The sequence below is a fragment of the Anomalospiza imberbis genome, chromosome 3 (genome assembly GCF_031753505.1).
Source record: "Anomalospiza imberbis isolate Cuckoo-Finch-1a 21T00152 chromosome 3, ASM3175350v1, whole genome shotgun sequence".
In the NCBI taxonomy this organism is placed as follows: domain Eukaryota; kingdom Metazoa; phylum Chordata; class Aves; order Passeriformes; family Viduidae; genus Anomalospiza; species Anomalospiza imberbis.
Window position 1 is genome coordinate 104,815,559 of NC_089683.1, and position 22,440 is coordinate 104,837,998.

The window sequence follows — 22,440 nt, forward strand, 5'->3', positions numbered from 1 at the left end:
TGGGTGAACTCAATAGGGCTGTGCCAGAATAATGGTGAATTTGTTTTAATAACTGCCCTGGGAAAGGCAGGGCTACAGGAGCTGCCTGAGACCAACGTGGGCCTCGTGACCCTGTGTACTCCCATATGCCAGCGGTCATTACGGGCCCCAGGGCCTTTGCGTGCAGCAGCACTGACTGCAGCCATGGCAAAGGTAACCTGTTACCTGCCTGCTAAAACCAGCTTCCAGACACCCTGATCGCTTCCATACCGGTCAAACCACATTTCCAACACACTGATCTTGAACCCCTTTCAAATGGAGTGGTAAATCTGTTTAGGCCATGCTGCTGCCAGCCCCACACAGGTGAAATGACTTAGGGTGTATGACAGCTCTCACCAGCCCCTGGACAGGGGCAAAAGCCTCCACACAGCAAAGGGGGTGCTCTCAAAGGAGCCCAAACAGTGAAACTGGAGCACAAAAAGGAGAGCTGAAAGGAGCAGTCTGGAACTGCTGCTGGGCTCTCAGCCCTTCAGGACAGCCCAGCCCTCAGTGGCACCAACAGCCTCCCTGCTGAGCCTAGCCCAAGGGCAGCTGCTCTCGGCACTAGCATTGTCCATGGATCCCTGCAATACCTCAAGTAAGACAAATTACAGATTATTTTTAATCCATAACTCCAAAAGCTTCATCTCCTGCAGGTTTCCATCTTATACTTCCATGCTGGAAGTCATTTCTCCAGCTTAAAATGATAACTTTTTTTATTATAGCATCCAGTATGTCCTACATGAAGCACTGCAACATCCAGTGACTCAGAGATCAGCTGAGTGCTGCTCTAAGCACACCACTTCTGCTGATATCCACTATCCACAGCTTCCCAGAATTTCCCAGATGATATCCTCATTGCACAGAGCACAGAGAAAACAGAGCTTCCTTTCACAGGACAACATTCCCATTGCTGTTGGTGTTCAGGGTACAGGATATTCACCCTATGCTTTCTCAGAGATGCAAGGATGTGGAGTGAAATAGCCAGTAATATTCACAGCTTCACAAATTCCAACTGTGCCTAGAGGTTTTTCAGTTGAGAAAGATTTGTGAGGGAAGGGCAGATCAGCTACTGGGACCAGAATGTGGTGATCAAGTAAGATTTTATCAGTAAACAGCACGACCAGATGTGCTGTGATAACGTTCACTGTTAGAGTAAGCAGAGAGCGATAGAGAACATGAAATAACTCTGACATGGGCCCAGCCTCTGATATTCCAGGCAGGCTTGAATGGAACAACCTGGCCCTGAGGCATGCAGAGCCCTCAGTGGATCTGACACAGCTCCTTTGGTCACCACTCCAGCAGCAGCTTGACAAACAGCATTGGTGGCTCCTGCTCATTAGATTCCCTGTCCAAATCGAGGGCTGTGTGCTCTGAGAAGGCTGGGGACTGCCAGCAGCCCTGGGCTGTGCCTCGGGCTAGGGAAAGAGGCTGAGGCTGGGTTTGTTGTGCTCCTCACAGCCCAGCAGGACCCCACCCTGGGGTGAGACCCCCTGTGGGACTGCAGCTTGTGGGGTGTGTAGTTATGCAAAGCACTGAACTGATGCATCACTAAATATAGCCCAGAGGGTAAAATGCACCTCAATGTATCCACTGAGGATCAGCTGAGGAGAGAAACATCTGGCTTGGGTAAACACTCCTGAAATGATGGCCTTTCCACATGCTCCCACACATGCTGTATTAGTCCTTGGGCATCAGGAAGCCCAGAGAACAATGCATAAGCATGCACGGCCAGGCACAGATAGTCTAAATGGAAATATATTGGAATTGATCTATGGGGAAGAAAATGAAGGAAGGAGGAAAGATGACTATTAGCTATCAGCAGAGAAAAGGAAATTTTCTCCTAACATTCAAGTTTATTTTAATATTCAGGTATCCTATAACAATAAACTGAGCAGTGGATGTTTGGATGCTGCTTTTCTCTAGCTGCAGATGACAGATTAAGACCGAAAATTGGGATTGATAAAAATGGAAGAAACAGAGCTCAATGTAGAAAGCACAAGTCCATAGTACACACATGCAGGGATGAGGAAAAAACTAGAACAAAAGCTGCAGGAAGTCAAATTTACACATGACACACAGAGAATATGATCCACCTGGGTCCAGTGCTTAGAAAAACACATCTTCACTTTAATCTTGCTGACAGTTTACCGTGGAGGAATGGGAGTGAAGCAGCTGATCATTCTCATGCAAATAGGATGCATTTGTTAATGGTTATTTCATGGCACAAAGTAATCTGTGGAGTAATTTCCAATCCAAACTGGTGAGATCACAGCAAAGCTTTTACTTGCTCCAGCATGACTTACACAAGAACTTTAATGTAAATGTTAAAGATGACAAAGCAATGAAGGGATTTTGTTTGTGCTGTGTTTAGCTGGTGATTTCATTAGGAGCAAAATCTGTGCTGCTTTCCCAACTCTGCTACATGGAGACAATTGTGGAGAAATCAGGGGTGTGTTCAGCAATCCTTTTGCTTTTACTAGGAAGCACCAGCCAGCTGCTAAATCCTATTAAATATCTACCCTTCCCTAATAAACGTTACAGCATGTGACCACTTTCACTGCTGAAAATCCTCTGGAAAAGAAAAAAGGGAAAGCTACATAATGCAGCATGTGGAACAAACAATTCTGCTGCTTTCTCTCTTTGATGGCACTAAACCTCCCTCAATGACATGATGCACAGAACAATGTCCGGGAGCCAGGCAAGCATTGCAGGGTGTGGAAGGGCAGGTCCCTTCATGGTCTTTATTTTAACACAGAGTTTATGGCATTTTGATGTCAGCAACACAAAAATGAACCTTCCACAAGCCAGACGCAGATTCATGTACAGGAGTGACTATGTTCATCTCCAAAAAGTTACTGTAAAGCCTCTCGCAGCAAATAAACATAAAAGTCATCTGGGTTTAACAGATTAAACTGGTGGAAGAACTCGGCTATTGATTTATAGTTTTTTTCAGTTCAGAAGATGACATATTTAAGCAGATTTAGAGGAGCAGGTGCCCAGCTCTCTATGCATTGGCGATGGCTGTGTGAACTGCTGGTTTAACTTCGGGGGACTGGAATACAAACCTGTGTAACCATCTCCCACAACATGCCCAGCTCCCTCGGTGGAGAACACCCATCACAGGGCCCATTACAGCAACAGCAACCAGTCAGCTGCTCTTCTGGTTCTCCAGGAACCCTGCCTACTGCTGGTTCTTCTGTATGAAATGCAAAGCAGCTACAGAAACACCGCCTTTAGTGGGCAATTCAAATGATTTCACACTTCTGGGGGCTGCTCTTGGAAATACCTACATGCATCTTCAGCTTCAGTTACCACCACCTACCCTGGGTTGCACACAACCGCTGAACAAAATGATCACAAGGACCAAGGCCTGAACCCCAAACTGCATCACAGAATCACAGACTTGGGTTAGACAGGACCTTAAATATAATCCAGTTCTACCCCTCTGCCATGGGCCAGGACACCTTCCACAAAGCCAGGTTGCTCAGAGCTCCATCCAGCCCAGCCTTTAAACATTTCTTTCCAGGGATGGGGCAGCTACAGCTGCTCTGGGCAACCTGTGCCAGGGCATCACCACCCTCATAGGGAAGAATTTTCTCCCAATATCCCATCTAACCCTTCTCTCTGTCAGTGTGAAGCCATTCCCCCTTATCCTGTCACTCCAGACTCTTGTAAATAGTCTCTCTCCATCTTTCTAGTACCTTCTTCAGGCACTGTCAGGCCACAGTCAGGTCACTCTGAAGCTTCTTCTCCTCAAGCTGAACAATCCCAATTCTCTCAGCCTTTCCCAAAGCAGAGGTGCTCCATCTCTCTAACTATCTTGGTGGCCTCCTCTGGGCTTCTCTTCCTCCTTTCTGAAGAAAGATGTTACAAAGCCATATCTACAGCAAAATAGCAGAAGTACAGATGAATAAAGGAGTAACTTTTGGCTTCATGACGTGCAGTGTTCAAATGGGCCTCCTTTAAAAAGCAGCATGGAAAATGTCTCAGTGCTGTTGGCATTTTACACAAAAGGACACAAACCCCTCATGGCCGAGTTGATGTCAGTGCTTGTTGCCACTTCTCCCTTTGCATAAGAAACAAATCACTTCATCAAAAGGAGCATGGAAAAAGCATCTGCCTGTCCCAGGACACTGACTGCAAAATTCCCACAGAAGAACAATGAGAACCTGAGGTCACTGCACTGTTTCAAGTACACACACACACAGTCCTGGTGGGTCTTGGCAGTTTCCTTTAAAACACATTATATGCATAATGCAGGGAAGTGCCAGGGGATTTTTGAGGGGGACAAAAACATTTTTCTATATGTGTCCAAACCACTCTCTGATTGGCAGTGTTGAATGAGTATGAGAGCAAGGCTTGGCATAGGCAGGGAACATACCAGGTGCTTCCCTACATCAGATCCATCTTATTTCTTTCCGTGTTCAGCAAACCCAGCAGAATGAGAGTTTTTACAGTGGATTCCCACTTGTCTATAGGAAGGAAGCAAAGGTAGGAAGAAGGATCTGGGGGGTTTTATTTTTTTCTGTTGGTCTCTTTTCCTCTCAGCATTCTTCCGTCTTCTCAGCACTGCAGGAAATGCAGCTGCTCTTGCACAAGACTACTGGCACTGCTGTTCCCCCAGTGCATTTCCTACTGGTCCTGTGTGCCTAGCCTGGGACCCTCATTAGCCAGGGATTTGGAAATACAGAATTGTGAGTGACATTGACCAGAGATGAATCACAGAGAGATGAGCATCAGGACTCAGCATTCCCCATGAGGACAGCAAAGTGCATGATGAATCCCATCTTTTCCAGAGCATACCCTGCACTGTGGGTGACCACTTCCAGTGGCACATGCCACCCTGGAAGGAGGAGACCTGCCAGGATGCAAGGCTGGGGGGAGCCAAGCAAGGGCAATCCCAATGGCATATCCAGAAGAAAGCTGTCCCTGTGAGGGTGTTGGGACACTACCTCCCCACAGGCTGTGGGAACTCCATCCTTAGGAAGATTCAGAACTCAGGAGGACAAATCCCTAAGCAACCTGATCTACCATGGGAGTTGCCCCTGCCTTGAGCAGGTGTGCTGGACCAAATAAACTCTTCTTCCAACCTGAAGTATTCTGTGATTCTATGAATTCCAGCAAGCTTAAACAAGAATAGGCCAGAAGACTGCACTGTCAGTATTCCTATGGATTCCCACTGAGGGATTTCAGAGGGCTGTGGGAACTCTTCTTTCATCTGAGGCACAAGTTGAGACATTACATGGAGAGCAAAGTCAAAGCTGTAGTATGTTTTGACCATGCTTCTGTAAAAACTCACTGCAATCAGAATGAAGAATAGATGAAAGAAAGCCAGACCTTTTTTGGTTTCATGTTTAAATCTAATTTCACCTTAATGACAGAAGCATGAAAAGAAAATAAAGACATCTACAATGACTGCATTTAATCCTTTCAAAATATTAAATCTCTGTGCTAAGAGATTTTAACATTATAATTAATTGCTGCTAAATTATAATTTTCATTATCACAGAAATATTTTAAATGGAAGAACATGTATTTAAATAACCACTGTGTTGATCAGGGATTAATAAAAGCTGAATTCATAGCCTTGCTGAACAATGTGTTTAGTTCCTGCAGTTTCCATGGCCACACAATAATTTACTACTGTTAATTGCATGCCATATTGTAGAGTCAGATGCGCTACACTGTACTGACAGGATGTTGAATAAAAGCAGCAGCATCACGGGTAAGCCAGACCATAGCTCAGCAAACTAAATCCCAACGGTGGAAACTGAATGAATAACAGCAACAAAAATACTGTAGATTACAATAAAAATCACTTGTATAACTGAAGGAACCTTGACATTTATAAAATGCCATTATTTCTAAAAAGACAGTTTTAAAAATGCATTTATTTTAATGAGATTTGATACAAACTGCTAATAAGAAACATTAAAGGAAAAACTCCTAATCTTCTCTGGCTCTAACCTGCAAACCCATCATGCAGAGCTCCCAAAAAAGTCCTGAAGTTGGTGTCTTTTGAGACTGGCAGAACTGACACCTTCACCTGTTTGCTTGCTTAAGAAAAGCGCCAGAAAACTGAACCATGATCTCGACTTGAACACACATTCCAGCTAGTCGCTCTGTATAGTAAAGGAGTGCTTTAAGAAATCCATGTGGCAATTAAAAAAACAACAATAATAAGAAATCTTTCTTTTCATGCCACACCTACTTTATTGGGACTTCTGAGGCACAAACAAGTTGCACATGCATTCTAGTTCCTCACCTCAAAATTTTCTTACTTGCCTGTTTGATTCCAATCCAAAGGTCATTTACTGATCTGCTTTTGTGGGACAATGTAGCATGTTTAAGCAAAATCATTTTAGCCTTTGGGATTATGCAAGAGTGGGGAAAAGAGATCCCTTTCCAGCACAGTATTTCCTGTCCAGGTAATAAGTTTCAAAGCAGTACCAGAAAAAACCCCTTTGTTTGAAACCCTCTAAAGTCTCTCTGAGATTTAAAAGGTGATGCAAATTTGAAGAAATGAGGGTAAAATTACATTTTTAATACATTAAATGTGTATCTTCATTCAGAAACATCTTGTTTCTTGTTTTTCTAGTCTTAAAAGTGGACTTGTGAATTGTACTGATTGTGCAAGGCTGTGACTGCAACAATTGGAAGGCCCTACACAGGGACAAAGGTGTGGTCCCTGTGGAAGGGATCCAGGAGAACTCCCAAGTATCTGCCTTCACTCTCTTTCATTTTTAGCACAATGAGAAAATTATAAAAGCACTCAAAGACTTCTGACCACAGTCATTTCACTGATGCCTCCTTAGCCATGTTGTACATTGTCTCCATATCCTGGGTTTTTCTCCCTCAAAATGTGAATCAGTGATGTGGTGTTTTCCTCAAAAACCCCCCAAAAACAGAATAAAGCCCCAAACAGACTATGAGGTAATGGCAATTAATAAAGTAAAAGCAACTTCTGAAAGGCCAGTGTCTAATTAACGCTTCCAGTTGTCTGTTAGTGTAACAGCAATGTCATTAGAACATAGTTCAGGTATTGGTTAAGCACAGAACTATTGCACATTTGCACAGACTATTTGTGTTTGCACCCATCTTACACACCTCCAAATCACACAGACACGGGTGCACAGGCATGAGAATGCACTGTGCCACCTCACACTCTTTTGTATGTTCCTGAAGCCTCAGTCACAACTCACTGATTTTCAGGTCTCCAAATTTACATACATTTCACACATTTCAGCCCAATTCAGATACACCAGATGTTTATGCAAAAGGAAAAGGTCCGTGAATACACTCCTGAATGTGAAGGCCACGGTGACCTGCACCTAATGCCAGGGAAATGTTTCTGAACTTGGCAACAGGAGCTAAACGAGAAGGAAGAGCTGAGTTCTGGAGCACAGAAAACAAAAGGTGTTCCGGCATTAGGTGGCTCACACAGGGACACCTGAAACCTGCCAGGAACCGGACAGGATGGGCCACGTTCACGAGGCTGGAGGAGAGGGAAAGGACAGCCACAAACCCAGCACCATGAAACGGGCACTGCAGAGATCACACCACCCTGACCAGCCATTTCATTCGGGAAAAACAGGGGGAAGTCCCCTTGGAGCTGCTGTTTTATTCCATGCTCGTCCCAGCCCTGCCATACCCAGCGTGGGGAGCAGCTCTGCTGGCGCCAGGGCAGAGCTCCAATCCATCCCTGAGGGGGATGGCACTGCCAGGACATGCTGCATGGTTAAAGGGTTTACATATTAGGTGTCCTTAAGAGTTGTCTGCTCTCCAGGACAACTTGTGACTGCTTTTATTTAGGAAAAAAGTATGTGCAGTAAGGAATTAGCTGGAACACGGCTGGCGCCAGGCGCTGAGGACACAGGAGCATCTTTCAAGTGGCACAGAACATCATTAGCATCTGTGTGCTGGCAAACACCAGTGCAAGTCAACTGTTAAGAGCAAAGGCTCCAGTAAATAAGGTTTCTATCATGGGAATTTTATTATATACTGTATCAGACATATTTATTTTGGAGGAGAGGCAGAGAGAGAAGCATTTAGTAATATATCAGAAGCAGGGGATCTATGGAAAAAATCTTGCATAACTTCCATGTCTCACCCTGTGAGTTCCTCTCATAAGGACTTAGGCCACAGCTAAGAGCAACAGGTCCAGATACAACCAGCACTTAATCTGCTATTAAAGGCTGACAGATTATCAGTGCACCTGCACAAGTGACAGTGGCCAGGACGTCACCAGGGAACAGTCGGGAAACAGTCTGCAGGCACTGCCAGTTTTCTGAAGAGACTTCCTTGAGCTAGAAGTGGCACACTCTGTTCCTGATTCCAGGTGAGGATGAAACTCACCTCACATCCCACAGGGTGAACAAAGACACGGGAAGGGAGAACATGAGACACGCAGCACTCAAAGGTAAAGATAACCCAAATTATTGAACTTCCCGTGACAAGGATAACAGAAAGGTCAGAAGTTCAGAACACCACCAATATTTGATGTTTCCAGACACCTCCCCTATTTATTCAGAGTCTACCTTAAGTGCCATTCCGTAATGGCTCTTACTCATATCAGCCTGCAATCACAGCACAGTCACATCTGTGATTTCACAGCAGTCTCTCCCATTATATTGCCAGGCAATCCGAGCTGACAGAGGAACACACCCTGAAAAAAGCAGCCGTTGCACTATCAAGGTCTAGCTTCCCTCCAAATAACTGTGGAAAGATACTAAAGTAGATGTAGAATTAATTATTACCCAAAGTAAACCGTAGTTCATTGACTACAGATGGGATGGTCAGGTTTTCACTTCTCTTTTTTCCTGGAACCAAATCACAATCAGATCATATTGCCAAAAACTGGAAACACTTCCTGGACAAAATGAATATTAAGAACTGGACTTTGGAGGATTTTTGAAAGGAGAAAGCAGAACCCGATATATGGCATTAGCATGGAGAAGCTGAAACCAAGGGGGAGCTGTTATTTGAGAAAAATGTATGAAGAGGAGTGGATTTGAGAGACAAAATCCCTCAGCACTGTGTTGTTTGTACAGTTCCTTTTAATAGGACTGCATTGGTTTATACTATCTGAGAAGTGGGTGCTGCATATTGGCTGATTTTCTGCAGTTTGCCAAGCCATTAAGTGAAATTTAGGTATCTTTATTAAACCACAGGGGTTTAATTCCAAGAAAAATCTGGGCAGCCAGTATTTATTCTGTTCAGATAAACTCTTAAATCTCTTTGTAACCACATGTTGTTTTGTTTAATCTTTGAAGGCATAAGGTCACCCTTTGCTTGTGATTAGAGTACTGTGGTCACACAGATCATGTTTGTACCTTAGCACTGCACTTTTTCCATTGACCCTTTGGTGAGCACTTCTTCAGCTCCTCAACCTGAAAACAGTTCCAACAGACCTAAAACAGGCAAGAGAACTTAAAGCCACTAATCTCAAAACCAAACCAATCCTAAGAAGTACGTGCCTGGCCATTTTGGCAATACTGTAGGCATAGATGTTTGAAGTCTCTGCAAGGACACCAAATATGCCTTCTGTACAATGCCATTTGGGATGATACTGCTCTTTTTTGCTAATATAAATAATACATAAGAATCATATTTGTGACCTCCTCCCCAAACAGTTTAGCTAAAATCAGTGCAGGATTGTGCATGCTACTGATTCCCACCAAAGAGCAAACTGACCCTATCCAGTGTCACTTGGTCACGTATGTGTAACTGGGCTTGTCCTTTCAAGTTCCAGCTTATATTTTTATGAACAAACCAAACTTGACTGAACACTGAATTATCGGCACTTCCAGTTATCCCATGAAAAGGCCACTTGGTAATGCCAGCTCTTTCACAAGCCCTTTGAAAGGCAGGAGCGTGGCCCCCAGACCATGTCCCAGTGGCTGCCTGCGTGTCTGCTGGGCTGTGCTGTTCCCTGCACACTGAAGGGCCTTTCTCTGTAAGCTCCTTTCTAGGGAACAGTGGGGCATTGAGCAGGGCTACAAGCCTGGTTAATATTAGTTTGGCTACAGTAGTGCTCTCCCAACAAAGGAGGCTCTCAGCCCGGGATACCCTTGCTCCAGCAGCAAGTGCACAAGGGCTTTTGTGTGAGCGTGGGCTCTCCCAGCCACCGCGACCTCGGGCTCTGCATCACAAGTCACAAGCATGAGTGCTCCCCATCCCTCTGGGCCTTTCCCATCCCTCTGGGCCTTTCTCCTCTGACAGAAATGTGAGGACTCAGCTTGATGCATTTTCAGGAGCAGTGAGCAATTTTGGGCTCACGTGCTCTCCTTAAATGCACGAGGCTCTGTGTGTTGACAGGAGGGCCACAGTGACTCTGGGTCCCAACAGGGACATGACATGTTCGAGGTGCAGCTGGGAGTGAGGCCCTGCTCCCCGCAGCACCCCTGTGCTCATCAGGTTCCCCTCTGCTTCTGCACTGCACCCCACCACCTCATTCCTGTTGCCCTGAATTTCAGAGCTGCTGAAACGCTGAGTAATCCACCAGCTTCTTACTCTCTCCACAAATGACCCTTTACTTTAAAAGGACTCATTTTGAGTGGGAGGGGAGTTGTTTACTAATACTTATTAAACAACTTTAGTTTTTGATGAAGTGTCACTTCACTCAGACAATCACACTGGGATAAAGGCCATTACCTGCCAGGCCCAGATACAAACATCCAAATGGAATTTCAGATTTGATTTCTTCTGGGAAGAGCAAAGCAGATTCTCAACTACCTTATTTATGACATTCTACCTCCTTTACCGCAGCTTTGAAAGTCAACAGAGACTAATTTCCAATATTTGGTGTAAGAGTTTTCCCAAACCCATCTATTCAATGAAGATAATTTTCACATGAGGAAAAGATGTCATTGTCATATCCTGCTACTTAATAGCTGATACTTAATACTTCTCAATTCAACTTAAACAGGAACAAAAAGACCTTCAGAGCTGTTAGTAATAAAATACTCATGAAATTCAGATTCTGAGCAGAAGGGGTGCAGTTACCAAACTACACACTGTATGCTGGGATCTCACAGAAGAGGAGTTTAGTAGAGGGAAGAGAGAATGGAGATTTTGTGAATCACATAATTAGATTTTCTTGATCATTTCCACTAAGCTTAGATAGCAGCTCTTCCATTTTAATTGTCAAAGCATGCACCCAAGAGAAAACAGAGAGATGAAAGAAACTAAGGAAAAAGAGGAAATCACAAACCCAAATTGGTAAAGAGCTCAGGAATGGAAGACAACTATTGTTCTGTTGTTTTATCACCACTTTCATCTCTGTTCCTAGGCTTGTTTTATTGCCCCACTTTCAACACAACTTAATGGCAAAACCCACAATCCATTTGAATAGGGCTTTTGGATAGGAAAAATATTTGGGATAGGAGCCTGTACTCCCAGGTGATTACAGCATGCCCATGAAAACACTGGGATGGTCTGTGATACGGAGCTTCTTGGAGACATGGAATGCAGAAACACCCAAGGGCTGATTCCTGTGCTGCATTCCCAGGTCCATGAGCTGTGGAGATTTACACCAGTTGAGCATCACACAAATCATTTTACTCTGGCTACATTTCTCCCGCAGGGTATTCAAAACACCCCACTGTCTCATGTGAAAATATCTGCTTAGAAGCTTTGTTTACTTCATTTCAGAGCCACAAAAAGTGCTCCAGAACTGCCCTTTTTAAAACAAAATTAGGCTAGAGCACCTAGATATTTCTGATTGTTCTTATATTAAGTTCCTTACACACACAGCTTGAAAAACAAATGTTACAAGCATAGTATAAATGAAAATTGAAGTGAACAGACTACAAAAAACCTGAGCCAACAGCTCGGAGTTGTAAATGTTCACAGTTATTTCAGTGAGAAGCCAAATCCAATTTAAATGTTTACTTTCGACCTGTATCAACACTGACCACATGAGCAGAAATGCCTTACCCTTAGCTCCTTTAATTTGCCTTCTCTATCTCCACAAGTACCAAAACCCATGACCAGAAAAAGCAATTTTCTGCCCAAAAACTGAGTCAGGATTTGGATATGTTTGCAGGGATCTTTGCAGTGGAAGGAATAAGGGCCCAGCTATCACAGAAATGCACATTTAAGTCAGTTTGGGATCCCTTTAAAACTTCTTTCAAATCTGACAGGACTTCCAACCATGCAGCTTGTGCTCAGGTGTTCACCCAAACCGGAAGACTGGAGTGTCAGGCTTTGGAGTGTTACAGACACCAGAAAATCAAGCAAAATTTGCCAAACGAACAGGAATTTCCACCTTTGGTGGATCTGAGAACATGGGGGGAGGGGGTAAGCCAAAAATCCGTGTAACCCAGACACATTTCATCCAGAATGAAAATCAGCCTCTCTGCATTTCAGCTTTAACAGAAATTACCATGACAAGAAACGCCAGTGACCCATTTGGTAGACAAAGTAAGGTGTCCCAGGTCAGTAATCAGCGCCTGGAGCTATGCAGGTCACTGCTCCCAGGAGACTCAAAGCCTTCACAGGGTAAATCAGGAAGGGACTGCAGAAACTGGCTGCTCAAAGGGCAGCCATGGGAGGAACTCCAAGGACCCTGGTGACACAGAGGGCATCTCTGCCTTAGTGCAGGACAGCACCGCAACTCCTGCAAACTGCTCTGTCGGCAGCAGGCACTCCCTGTTTAACCTTGAGCATGGATGGGGATTTGGGGGAAGATTTTCTTGCAGCAAAAGCTGTGGGAAAACCCTGTTTGAGAACAGAAAACTAAGAAAATCTTCCTGCTGTCCTGCAGCATAGATGGGAACCAACCTACACATATATTCATACATTTTCAAGATGATTACCATTAGCCACTTAAAAATTGAAGTGGTGTCTCTTTTTAGGCCAAACCTCCTTGGGTCATTGCAGATCAAGGGATTCCAAGCCAAGGAGCTCCTCTGCTGAAAGGCTCTTCTATCAGAGAGAGGTACTTTGCCCCAGACACCCAAAATACAGTTGCATTTCCTTTCCTGGTGCAGGTAGTGCTGTGCAGCCACAGTCAGCTGTGTATCCCCATGAAACAGAGTTTAGAACTGATCTTAAATACCTCTGATGAGAAAGGCTGCTCATCTTTCCTAGAGTTTATTCCAGTGTCCAGTTTTTCAAACATACTATTTCTAACATGGCTCAAAATAAAGGCACTTTCTCTCATGCAGCCTGAGCACCAAAGCACACCAGGCTCCCACTAAAATGCCCAGTGTTCAGCCAGAAAGGCAGCATTACAAAAATGCCCAAACCTGCAATGTCCCACACAGCAGGACACACGTCAGAGTTCCTTTGAAAGCTGGCCTTCCTCTGGGACTTATCAGGAGTGCAGATCTAGCTCACTTCCATCCCCCAAGATTTCACATTTGTAATTACCACTGGAAATCTCACACCTTGAGCACAGCCCCGGAGCTGAGACCCAACTTTTCAATGACAGGGCAGGAGCTGATAGAGTCATCAAGCTCCCGAATGCCAGAGATGTTAATAAATACCACTGTCCTGCTAACCGGGTGGCAAGGAGCCCCTGGAGCAGTGATGATAGCTGCTTCCCCGTGCACCCTTCCCGCTGGAAGGAGATACAGCTGCAGGGATCTCCTTCCAAATTCCTGACTTGCGTTAACCTCTTCCTTCCAGCTCCTACACCTGTGCCCAGCCAATCCACAGAATCCTGCCACATTACCATAGCACGGGGGACAGCCTTCGTTTTAGAACAACAACAACATATCTGGTTTGATTTGCATTTAATTCCTCAGTGTAGCAGGACAAACTTTCTCCACTGACAGAACCTGCACAAACTCCATGGCAACGTGTTTCCCACAAACGAGTTCTGGGGTTCTGTCTTTACTTGCAGCGAGCAACTGCAGCCGTGCAACCTGATCCCTTTCTACTGCACAAGTGGCCATGAGAACCAAAACTCCACGCCTAGGTTTACGATGATAGCAACCACTGATAGCATCGCTCACTTATCATTCCAGGACCGAGTGAACTAAGCATAATAGGAACTTACTGAAACTTAATAAAGGAAACACCACTTGCTAAAGCATTTTTCTCCCCACACCTGTGCCGACATTCTCACTAGCACAAGGGCTGGGTATGCTAAACTCCTGGATTATCGTACACTGGCCTTCAGGGCTTCTTTTGATGCAAAGAGAGTCTTGATTCATTTCTAGCAATGGCTTCTGCCACATCCTGCTTCTCTTTGGCCCATCAAGGCAAATAGGAGCTGGGATCCCCTGCCAAGTGACCCTTCCAGGTGCAGAAGGAGCCAGTCTGGTCCCTTCAGTGCAGTCCCACAACCTGCACTGGGTTTCACGCCCCAGCGGGACTGGGCTGGAAAATCTGCTTTAATCACCCCACAACCATCATCAAGTTGAACGAGAGTTTCTTTACAATCATCACTTCAAGGCATTTAAAAGAGGTGGAGCAGAGGAGTACCTAGGGAATCATGTATGATGTGAATTTGCTTTGTCCATAGCATTTTGGGGCAGATTTAGGCTGGCTTCTCTCCTCATGTGAAGCTGGCAGTGTCAAACCTCATGTATTGTCTGTCTTAGGAAAGAGGAGATCAGAGAGCTGTCTTCTACTCATTGCTGGTTCAAGACTTCTCTTTGTACTGGGCCTGAGCACTTGCTCTGTGTTATTTTAGCAAAACAATATACTCCTGAGTGCTTTTTTGAGGAAACCTCAACATTCACTAGATCTAAACAGTACCTTGCTATGATCTAGTGCAAAGCTGGAGATTCACAAGGTAACTGTAGGAATTGTGAAGAAAAGAGGGGTAAATTCAGTGTGTGAAGGACATGAGCAGAAGTTAGAGTAATCTGTGTGGTGCCGATGCTGGTGCTGCTCTAGAGAGCCCTCCTACCCAGAGCAGAGGGGTGAAACAATTATCAAGGAGTATGTGATTATTTGAAATGCATCTGCTCTTACTTGTTTGTACACCTCCATTGTAAAAGAGGTAAAACTGGTAATAAATCTGTAATTCTAAAAAATTACATATATTCAGCTCATCTATGCTGGGCTTGAGCCTTGCCCAGTGCCACAGAACACTCCCTGTTCCCACCAGAGCGTTCCTGCAAGAATGCCCTGAAAATCTTACAACTCCAAAACAATGGCTTTGTAGACATTCTTCAAGCAAAGAGCCACTAATCCGAGGAAAGACCTCTTCTGTGTCAGCAGAGTTAAGCCACTCCCTTTCCATCACACATGATATTTTGTATGGTTATTTAGCATTTCATGAAGTATCTGGTGCATAATTTACAACATTGCCTGCACCTAAGCTCCACCCTGAACAAGATCACTTTAGATAGGCAGCATTTTCAAGCCTATAATGTGAAAAAACAGCCACAGGATGGTCTGCTGCAAAACTGCACACAATTTACTGCACTTTATCTCTTCTGCTGGAGGAAATTGCAGTACTTTAGGGAGAGCATTGCATCTTTTTTTAACCTTTTAAAGTCAACTCAGTGCATTCCACTGAAGGGAAAACTCACTTTCTGTGCTTTCAACAATGCGGTCTGCTTTCCTCTTTCAATGTGATGTAAACACACAGATAATGGATTCCTGAAGCAGTGACCCTGAAAATGATAAAATCTGCCTTCTTTAGACTGCTAACTAAACCAGCAAAGAAAGAGGCATGAGCCAGGTTTTTCTTCATGCCACAAACTTAGTTCTTTCCAACACAAGTAGCACAGCCCAAGATCTGACAGATGTCCAAGATAAAGCCTGTAATGCATTCCCTCATGTGCAAGTTTGGAACCTGGATTTTCCATGCCTTGTCCCAGGAATTTCCATGTTCCAAGTGTTTAGGATGCTGTCATTTTGCCTTATTACATGCAGAGTGCAGCCATTGCTGTGAGCCAGTTTACAAGATAAACCAAGTGCTATGAATGAAAGATTTTCTTTCCCTCCCTCCTTAACCCAACAAATAAGAACATTCTGTGCACTAACCAGGCTCTTACCCCCTCTCTGACAGGAACCACAGACCACACTTGCAGCACAGACCAGAGTAAATTAAGAAACATGGACAGAAGGGCAGCACTTCACTGTACTCAGGCTGCTCTGGGACTATCTCCAGAGTCACATGGACCTAGAGGAGGAGGTTTGGTTTCAGTGAAGAATTCTTTTTTATTTTGCAACTGCAATCCCGGAGTTCATTCATTGTTGAGATGAGTCTTCCACAGAGAAACAGCAGAACTTGTTTTACCCTGCCTGAGGCACGGAGCTGCTGGGCACCATCCTCCCCCCTGCACTGGGGGTTTGCAACCCGGGCCGAGGCCTACCCTCCCTGCAGAGAGCACACGGCACCCCCAAAGGAAACCTCTGGTTCTTAAACAGACAGGAGTTTAAGGGGAAAATATTAAAGGACATTCTCCCTGTATAAAAGCAAAGAAAACTGAGAATGTTCAAGTACACGAAAGCTTTCTCAGATATCTATAGCGTGAGCAAACTAATTCGTTAGGGAATTATGCAACTGTTCTTCATTTGAAGAACTGAAGCCACCCGCCTTTGCAGGACCTACTCAGGGGTTGGAAAGGGCCCTTGCACTGCAAACTGCACCCAAGCACAGCTAGGATTTATGAGTGATGGCCAGTTTTAACTGTACTTTATTTAAGGATGAAATAAATAGAAGACTGCTTCCTCACTCTGCCTCTTATTGTTCTGAGAGACGTTGTCTGGCTTAGTCCTCATTGCAAGGCTGAGTGGCTCAGAGGCTGGACACACACCTTTACCCCGTATAAGGCTCGGGACACCTTCGGAGTGAGAAAAGCCACACAGTATCCCTTAAAAGAACCCAGAGCTTTTTCCCACAGCACCACTTTTGTCCTCTCTCACTAACAGTTACCTCGGTGCAATGAGAATAAGCCCGGACTAACATGTTTACAAGGATCATAGCATGGCGAGATCTCCAAAAAACCCACACAGACTTACCTTGTAACTGCTTGAATCGTCCTTCTAACTGGTTATAGTTATACGGCACCTGAGCTGCGTATCCTGGGGACAACGGCCCGGGCATACTGGTTGATTTTTGTAATTCCATTTACAGGTAGCGTAGGGATACGATGAACTGCAGCATAAAGGAACCACAAGTCTCTTTACCACACATCCAGGTAAATCCCAGCTTCCTCCAGTAGTTTGGCGTCAGTCCCTAGCGAAAACGCTCCCCCCTGAGCCCTAAGTAAATAACAGCTTCGGTTCAAAATCCAGCAGTGTGGCTTGGCGGTAAGCTCTCTGTAATGGATTCAAACGTAAAGCACCAGGAGGGTGGTTTTTTTTGGTTTTTTTTCCCAGTTCCACAACAGGCAACTCTCAAGTGTTTGAATCTGGTTCAAATGCTCGTCTGGCTCTGGCGAAACCAAGTGAAATAAAAGCAAGCGTGCGATTCAGGCCGAAGTAAAGGCAGCATGGAGCCACGCGCTGCCGCCCTGGCCGGCGCTCCCAGGAGCCGCGCACACCTCAGACCTTTCTGCTGGTTTGTAATATAAACAGCAGCCGCCCGGGCGCAGGCTGATGTCACTCAATTACCATACGGCACGGTGGAGGAAAGGAAGGCTGTACCAAGGGCGAAGGGGCGGCGGAGCAGGGGAAGAGCGGCCCGGCTCATGCAACGCCCCAGCGAGTCCTTCCGCCGCGCCCCGGGAGCGGCTGCCCGCGGGGTCCCGGCCCCGCGCTGCCGGCACCGCCGCCGCGCACGGTGGTACCTTCCCGAGCGAAGCAGCTGGAATTACAACCTTTTGTTAGGAGCCTCATGTAACGGAAAAGTCTCAGATTACTATCACTTGAAAAGGAGGGCACTTTTCTTTATTTATCTGCGGGGCTGTCGGCTTGCAGAAGCACCACACGCACACAGAAGCGCTCATTCAGTATTTAGCACCAGCCGAGGAGGGGACGCGGGGAGATGTACGCTCCAGCACACCGGGAACAAACGAAAGCTTTGTCGAAAGGTTCTTTAAACAGGCAATTCCTGTCACTTCGGTTTATGTTACTTGACGATATTGAGGATTTTGACATGCCCTGTGTATGTGGCTCCATGCCCAGTTATCAGTGTGCGGGGTATTACTGCAAGATTAATGGGCTGTGCGCTGAGGGGGAGGGCTCTAACGTAAATAAGGATGCCTCGCCGAGCTCTGACTGGCACCTCAGTACCCTGCCGAAATACAAACGTGCGCAGCAGCAGCAGCTGGGCTTGGCCCTGGAAGTCAGTTCCTGCAGATGGTATTAGATACAGGATGTCAGTTTTCCCTCAGGGACATGAGCTCCCAGCCCTCACTTAGTTGTAAGTGAAATTAAAAGGTCAATTCCACATTCATAGTCTCAGTATATAACATTTGCCTGTTCATTTTTAAAACTGCTGATAATGTTCACACAAATGTTTTCTCTTTTCTTCTTGCATTTCCAAATTCCTTTCCACTGGAATCCATGTTCTCTCCTCCTCCCACTCCTTCCCTTCATTAAACATTTCAAAATGTTGCCTTTGTTTTGATACCTTCATTTCACAAGGTTTAAGTCATATAGTAATTTCTGTGAGGACAATTTCTGTGGGAGAAGATCAGCCCACTCCCCCTACTCACTGCAGCCCAAGGTCCTGCTTGGTGCAAGGTAGAAATTCAACCAGCCATTACCAGCACACCAGGGAACAAATGTGCACAGACTCCGGCCATGAAGACTGCCAATTTAGGGAGAAGTGATGGAAGTCGACACTTCTCAGCTGAACCTGGGGTTTCCAAAAACACATGGACTGTTGAAAATGTCTGGCACACTGCTCCTGAGGTCATAAATGTATTTAAAATATTTATGGCTTTCAACTATACTGTTTTACTTAAAGCAGCACTGTAGTTCTAGTCCAGAGTTACTTACATTGATACAAAAGGGCTTTTACTGGAGTATTTCAGTGCATCCCTTTATTTCAGTATAGCTGTATTTAGACAAGACTCCTGGTACTACAGCACACCTCAAGCAGAGCCTAAAACATTTCTGAAAGCTGGCCTTCAACCCTTTCAGCACTACCCCACTTGGTCACAAAGGACTCCTCAGCTCCCCCAGACAGGTTTTACAGTATCAGGGAGGAAAATGGCTGTGTAGGGGACCAGGCTCTGCAGGCTCATGCCCTAAAAAACATGTCTGGAAGGCATAAGGGGGACCTGAGGAAGCACCTGCAGTTGCAACCCCAGCAGGAAGGATGCTGCTCTCCAGACAACAATGGGCTGATGTGGCAGGCTCCTGCTAAACCCTCCCCTGATTATCTTTGTGCAGCCAGCTGTCCCTCCAGCACACAGGCACCCACACACCAGCCCTGGCCATGGGGTTTCCAGGGAAGAAAGGCAGCACAAAATACCAAAGGCACCCAAATTCCCAAGAGCAGAGCTGGGTAAGCTGAGCCACTAACATAGCAAGGTGAACTCTGCCGAGCTGGAGGAGCACGTTTTGCCCAGCACACAAGTACAGGCTTATTTCCATCACAGATATTTCTCCTGCAGCTTCCTACTAACAGCAGCTTTTGCCTGCCATGCCTGACCTACGTTATAATTAAATGCAAACCCTTCCCCTCAAGAGCAGGCAGGCAGCCAGGCCCTACCTGCAGGCATATCAACTCATTCTGTCCCACCTTGAGCAAACAGGTGTTGCTATGTAAGCTCAGAAGGTAAAACTAAAGTCCAAGTGACTGACGGGGAAACTGGAGCATTTTAAACAGCATGAAGGCCATAAGTCAGGAACTTTTCCCCAGCTGAAAGCATTCCCAAAACCTTTGGCAGGCAATGCACTAATGACGTGGTCATTATTAAAAATATTAAGAAGTAAACTATTACAAAAGGAAAATATTAAAATCTAAAAATAATTCTTTGGCTTAGGCCCATGTAAAACACAGACTAGCCTTACCCACCCCATCATGAAACATTAACACCATACACACACATTTGCGTTTCAGCTTGTCCCCTGTGGGACAACTGAAGCTGGCAAGCGTCAGGAATGTTAGAACAAAATTTGGTGTTTGGTATTTTCTTTTGTCCGTGTCCCCTCTCTGTTCCTCCCAATTCTGGCCTGCCCAGTAGCACTAAACACTACCTTAAAGGGAAGGAATTGCAGCAGGTATGAAGCAATGCAGGCTACACAGTGAGCAGGGGGGAAAGCTAAAGGAAAAGGGAAGAACCTGTGCTTGAACTGAGCTTATTTTGTTCAAGGTTTGACAAACAGAGACACCAGACCCTGACTTGTTGTCACCAGAACTTGCTGTGAATATCTGATCTCATTTGAGCTGCCATCTAGGTCAGCATTTGGGCTGAACAATGTGCCCCCCAGCAGCAGATGTGACAGACTTTGCTGATGATGGTTCAGCTTCTGGGGCTTGCCCTGGTGCCAGACTCAGCTGCCAGTGCCTTCCTACTGCTTTGCTGGGTACTGCCATACATCTTAAAGGCTCTGCTGAACAGGTTGGTGGGAATTCAGTGGAAAGAGCAAAGCAAAATGGGGACATGCCTGTGTTTGCGAAATGCTACACCATATGTAGCACGGCTGCTTCCAAATGGGCATCCTGCCAGCTCCCCGTTTTGTGAGTCACACCAAGCCTAATGCATTGGTCTGCTGTTGACTGCAAATGAGTGAACCTGAGCCGTTTCCTGCTGCCATGTGGCGATGCACCAGATCGATCACAAGGCTCTGCATGCAAAGCCCTTTGTGACACCCCAGTTCTACTCATTTTCCCTGTTTATCTTTAATTGACTAAGTCCTTGACAACACTAATTAGATAATATGTTATGGAGGGGATTGAATGCTTTAAGGCCATAGATAGCTTTGGAGCACTGGGCCAAGTGCAACTTATCACATCAACACAGCTGGAAATTGTCCATGGTGTAATTCATTAGTGATTAAAGTAGTGGAGGAAAAGAAGGACCAGATCATATATTAATCTTAGCATATTGAGGAGGGAGGGGTGTACTGGGTTTTGGGGATTTTTTTTTGTTCTCAATTTTTTGCCTGTAACTGTGGAATAACTTTTGCTGGCACAGTTTGAATTGCCCCTGTCTCATAGCACCTGCCAGGTGATGATGGTTCGTGTACTTGTTCAGAATGAATAAAACACAAGTGATTATCCACTTAGCCATAATGCAGAGTGTCCTAGCCAACATGATCAAAGCTTTGCAAAGCCTCAAGGAGAACGAGAGGTTGATTACAGTAATATTATGAATGTACAAGTGACATTTAGAAACAGCTGCTTACCCCAGAACACAAAAGGGTCTCTCCTGGGCTCTGTCTTTAAACAGTTCTGAAAAATGCTGCTGAAGTGAACAGGTTCTGACACAAGGAAAAAAACTGGGGCTTCTAAGGAAGAAACTAATGTTAGATCCAGCAAAAGTGCCTTCCAAATTCCTAATTATCAGTGTTTCTAAGCCAGAGCTTACAATAATTATGAGTCTGGTTAATCATCACCCTTGTCTTTTTTCTTTACTCTTTCTTGTTCTTGCAAATTCTCTAGTTGGTGGCTGAGGAAAAAAAAACAACAAAAAAAACCCACCAAAAAACCATCAAGATAAAAAGGATGATTTATTAAACTAAAATGCCAGAGAAATCACGTAATGTTTTGCTCCTCTCATGAAGGTGGGTAAAATTTCTACACATTCACTAAGTGCTACAATTAGGAACTTAAAACTCATTATGACACTTGCCTCCATCCTCATAGTAAAAACAAAACCTTTCCTTATATATTGGAGCAAGGAGAGATAGGTTTTGCTGGGGATTGTTCTGGAACATAATAGGAAATAGTTATTTTTACCTTATTTGACAATTTGCATAACATGAATCCTGAAGAGTTAGCTGGTTTCCCTCCAGTTTTTTATCTAAGATACTGGAAGCAGGGAACAGCAGCCCACACACCAAGCAGAAATGAGCTGCCAAGCTCATTATCTCTGCTGCAGGTATTGGAGGGAACAGAACCCTTCAGTTCGTAACCTGCCACACTTGGTAACTCTCTCACATACTGGTGAAATGAATACAAGCAAACCAAGAGATCTCCTCTTCAGTAACATTTCCACTGCAGAAAGTATCTCAACCAGGTCCTCCCAGTCCCTTCCAGATACATTCTCTGTGACTCACATGAGCTTTGGAGAGCCAATGCAATCCAAAGGCAAGGAAAAGAGGCCCATTAAAAAGTAGGAGACAAGGATTTTTATTACAGAAGGGTCTGTTTATATGCTTTCCTTTTGCCATGTCTGGGCTGGCCTTCCAGCAGTTCGGCTCTGAGTCCCAGCTACAAACCAGCTTTGGGCTCCGGGTGATTCTCTAGGTTGTGACATCTGAGACCAAAACCTTGGGGAATTTTCTCACAAACCAGGCCAGAATATCAATTTATTACTGAAACTGGGTCAGTTCCACCTGGTTTCAGGTTTCAGTTTACACTAGTCCCAGATTAACAGGAAAGTTGACATT

At 45.1% G+C, this 22,440-nt stretch overlaps 1 protein-coding gene across 3 annotated transcripts in view; it reads right to left on the reverse strand.

The window, feature by feature from the left end:
* SPTBN1 (spectrin beta, non-erythrocytic 1) overlaps positions 1–22,440 on the reverse strand; it is a 115,933-nt gene that overhangs the window by 51,619 nt on the left and 41,874 nt on the right. The window contains exon 1 of one of the 3 annotated variants that reach the window (XM_068186238.1): positions 16,951–17,092. The exons of the other annotated variants lie outside the window; for them this stretch is intronic. Within the exon in view, the coding sequence (XP_068042339.1) occupies positions 16,951–17,059 (109 nt within the window). The 5' untranslated portion in view covers positions 17,060–17,092. Of the gene's footprint in view, positions 1–16,950; positions 17,093–22,440 lie in introns of those variants that run through there. 3 annotated transcript variants of the gene reach the window in all.